Source organism: Juglans regia, chromosome 4, assembly GCF_001411555.2.
Source record: "Juglans regia cultivar Chandler chromosome 4, Walnut 2.0, whole genome shotgun sequence".
NCBI lineage: Eukaryota > Viridiplantae > Streptophyta > Magnoliopsida > Fagales > Juglandaceae > Juglans > Juglans regia.
Genome location: NC_049904.1, coordinates 34,067,196 through 34,070,698, shown reverse-complemented (window position 1 = coordinate 34,070,698; position 3,503 = coordinate 34,067,196). Strand labels below are relative to the sequence as shown.

The 3,503-nt window shown below is 33.2% G+C and overlaps 1 protein-coding gene across 1 annotated transcript; it reads right to left on the bottom strand.

Moving 5' to 3' along the window:
* Window positions 1-1,539: 1,539 nt before the first annotated feature.
* Window positions 1,540-3,197, bottom strand: LOC108983858 (protein TERMINAL FLOWER 1-like). The gene is made up of 4 exons (XM_018955631.2): window positions 2,880-3,197; window positions 2,691-2,752; window positions 2,052-2,092; window positions 1,540-1,950 (listed from the first exon to the last, which is right to left on the bottom strand). Exons 1-4 carry the CDS (start codon window positions 3,075-3,077, stop codon window positions 1,733-1,735), a joined length of 519 nt encoding a protein of 172 aa, XP_018811176.1. The 5' UTR covers window positions 3,078-3,197; the 3' UTR covers window positions 1,540-1,732.
* Between the last annotated feature and the right edge of the window lie 306 nt (window positions 3,198-3,503).

The following is a 3,503-nucleotide window of genomic DNA, read 5'->3' as shown; positions in this document are numbered from 1 at the left end:
ATATGATATATTATAAAAGTTAATATTTAAAAAAAAATAATTTAATAATGTATTTTAAAAAATAAAATAAATGAACCATTAACATGTTTTTTTGATTAATTTTAGGAAAAGATAAATATTTTAAACATAAATAAATTATATAAAAATAAATTTATAAATTAATATGATATGATTTGATATAATATTATATTAAATTATAAAATTATTTTTACGAAAACACTGTATCTACTGCACTCCACTTTGTTTATAAAAAGTAATCGGCACAAGAGTTAACACCTTTATATATAGTCAAAGAAGAGTACTACTCGTAAATCTTTCCGGATCTGGCCTGTCGACAGTGCTATTCCCTCGCGCCCCTACACATTTTTTGCAGCCTATATATCTAATTAAATATAATATATATATATATATATATTGAGAGAGAGAGGACAGCAAAAATGAAAATATTCAGAGCAAAGCACTAGCCAATAATACTCTCCGTACTTTCGATGATCCACGCCTAGAATTATGATAATTTATGAATAATAAAATAAAAATTAAATTATTTATTATATTTTATATAAAAATTAAAATAAATTATTTTAAAATTTTAAAAATTAAATTATTTATTATATTTTATATAAAAATTTTAAAAAATTATAATAATAAGATGAGATGAATTGAGGTATATTTTAAATACAAGTAAGGTTTTAATAAATATTAAAGTATCCCAATCTAAAATTCCAATATATACATATGGGTAGTGTATCCTATTACTACTGCATTTCAAATTTTTTATATTTAAATATTATTAAAAAATATTTAAATATAAAAAAAAGTAAAAAAATAGTAGTAGAGAAGACTATTATTATTCTATACATATGGATTTATTTATTCCTGCACAAATTTAATATATAGCAATAGCAAATCACGTGCTGGTATTTGACATTATTGGTGCAAGGATGTCCTAGACATTATAATTACTCTGCAAATGGCTAATCAATCAAACCACTGTAGTTCGATTGGTGATGGGGCATCCATATTCCGAAAGAAACATTTCCAGCCAATGAGTATATATACCATTACAGCAAAGTTTATATAATTTTCTATTCATGGCAATTAACTATATTCCCATATATGGTAAACTTTAAAGGATGGCGCTGTCAAAAAACGTCCCCCACACGCAACTCTTTGCGCGCAGCGCAGTATCCGACCTGTAAATTTCAGAAAAAAGAAAGAAAGGAAGAAAAGGAAGGTGGGAAATGAAAGCTTTGATGTGATTCCGATGTCCGCTTTAATTTTCTTCAGCCTTGAACTACTCGTGTTGTTCAACGAACCCAAAACCCTAAACTGGAACGAATCAAAAGACAAAAGGTACTTGGACAGACGTGCACAGTACTGTGACGTTGTTACCCGCTGCCACGTACGTTTAAGATCGGCCTGTATGATTCTCCTATTGAAAATACGAGAGCCCTCTTTGGTTTTTCCGATCAAGTGCATACATGATATGTATGAGACTATATAATTAAGTTGAGACGATTACATTTAATAGGTCACAGATTTTTAAGCTTTTAATTGGAAACCAAATCATAACATGAGCGTCACAAACAGAGAGCGATTGATCTTTCGATCACAAAATGCCGAATGGGTTTAAAATGAAGATCTTATGGTACTTAAACAAAGCCTTGCTATAGAGAGAGAACTCCAGTACTTTATTCACTGACATGGAGTTTTTGGGCTTTCACTTAACTAATTAGCGTCTTCTTGCGGCTGTTTCTCTCTGTGCATTGAAGTAAACAGCAGCAACTGGGAGGTCGAGATCATTTTCCGCTGCGAAACTTCGGGTGCTGAAGTGATCACTTGAAGAAGGTGGGTTTACTGATTGCCTGCGTTTCTGCTTGAACAGAACAAACACATACCTGTGGATCCCTATGTTAGGCCTTGGAATCTCATAGCTCACCACCTCCCTTCCTGTATTATACAGAACGGACAAAAAAGATCAGGAACTATTATAGATCAGTAACTATCTCTGATTAACTCTCTTTTCTTGATTTGGAAGAAAATGAACATACCAAATGTGGCATCTGTTGTGCCTGGAATGTCTGTGACAACCCTGCAGATCATGTTATTCAAACTGTTAGCTAGCTAGCGCTCCGGCCCCCTCCTATTTTAGCTTATTGAGATTTGCATGGGTGTGTGTATATTCCAAACGCTTAATTTGATCTCTTTCCATGGGTATTAGTTTTCTTAAAATTATTAATCTTAATTATTGAGCATATATACTAGGTTACAACAGTTAACGCAGGACACAAACACACACGATGAACACAAAGATCATATTTTTTTTTTTTAATAAGTAAAAAACAGAAAGATCATATATAAACAAATGTGTGCGCTTGTGCGACGAAGTCAATCTGCAGTTTTCCCTTATAAGATGTGCTAATATTATAGTACAGCATCTGATAATTCTTGATTAGTAGTGCTAGCTAGTTACAAGCAGCCCCAGATTGCGTACGTATTAAGGAATTATACATACATACATACATACATACATCCATATATATATATTTATAGATATATCCCGGACCTCATTCTCAAATATCACATAACAGAAAGAATCTCTACTTCTTGAACAACCATCCATGTGAAATATAATCATTTCTATTTGTAATCAAATTAATGTTTTTTGTTGGGCAAGGGTTATGGGTTACCAGTGCAGGTGCTCCCTTAGATAAGGATCACTAGGGCCGGGAACATCTGGGTCTGTCATGACCTGCAATAAAAAAGAACACATGCAAGGTGCAAATAAAATCTAGAGGATTTCGATTATAGATATATAGAGCAACAATAATAGAAGAGATCAAATGAAAAGGAAAGAGGGGATTCCAACATTAATATACCAGTGTGAAAAAAGATCTCATGTCGCCTCCTTGAATCTCAACCCTAGGTTTGGTGGTTACTGTTGAAGGATAGAGCTCATGCCCGTTGCAGACTTGCTTGGTGTTGTAAGTGATAGTCATTTTTATGCTTGGCGTGAAAGAATCAAGCACATCTCCTATCACTCTCCCAACAATGAGAGGTTCTGACATTCTTGCCATTGAAAGTGGGGAGAAAGGGATCGAAGAGTAGCACTGATCTAAGAGCTGATAGGATTAAGATAACTTAGGAACTTGTGATTGGGCATAGAAGAAGAAGCACCATATTTATAGTACTTTGAAGTATCCTGCAAATCACTTCAAATTTAACTCCAATAAACACCGAAAGATATACGGACATATATCTCTAAAAGAGATTGCTAGCTAGAGTACTGACTACTGTCTCTCTCTCCCTCATGTGGCATATCTATAAACTCTACTAGCATGCGAAACCTGGCCCTCCTCCCCCTAAAAATGGGTCCCTAGGAATTGGTTCTTGATTGGCTATATTGTAGAGAAAAATATTATCTCACACTCTCAGATTTAACGAAAAATACTCATATACTCTATAAAAAATATTTCTATATCCTATGAAAAGTTATGGGTGTG

Excerpts from the sequence above, each read along its gene's own strand:
- LOC108983858 (XM_018955631.2), bottom strand. The coding sequence starts at position 3,077 with ATGGCAAGAATGTCAGAACCTCTCATTGTTGGGAGAGTGATAGGAGAT. Across the intron at positions 2,093-2,690 it reads CTAAGGGAGCACCTGCACTG|GGTTGTCACAGACATTCCAG; the intron begins GTAACCCATAAC and ends CATGATCTGCAG. Across the intron at positions 1,951-2,051 it reads CACAACAGATGCCACATTTG|GAAGGGAGGTGGTGAGCTAT; the intron begins GTATGTTCATTT and ends TGTATAATACAG.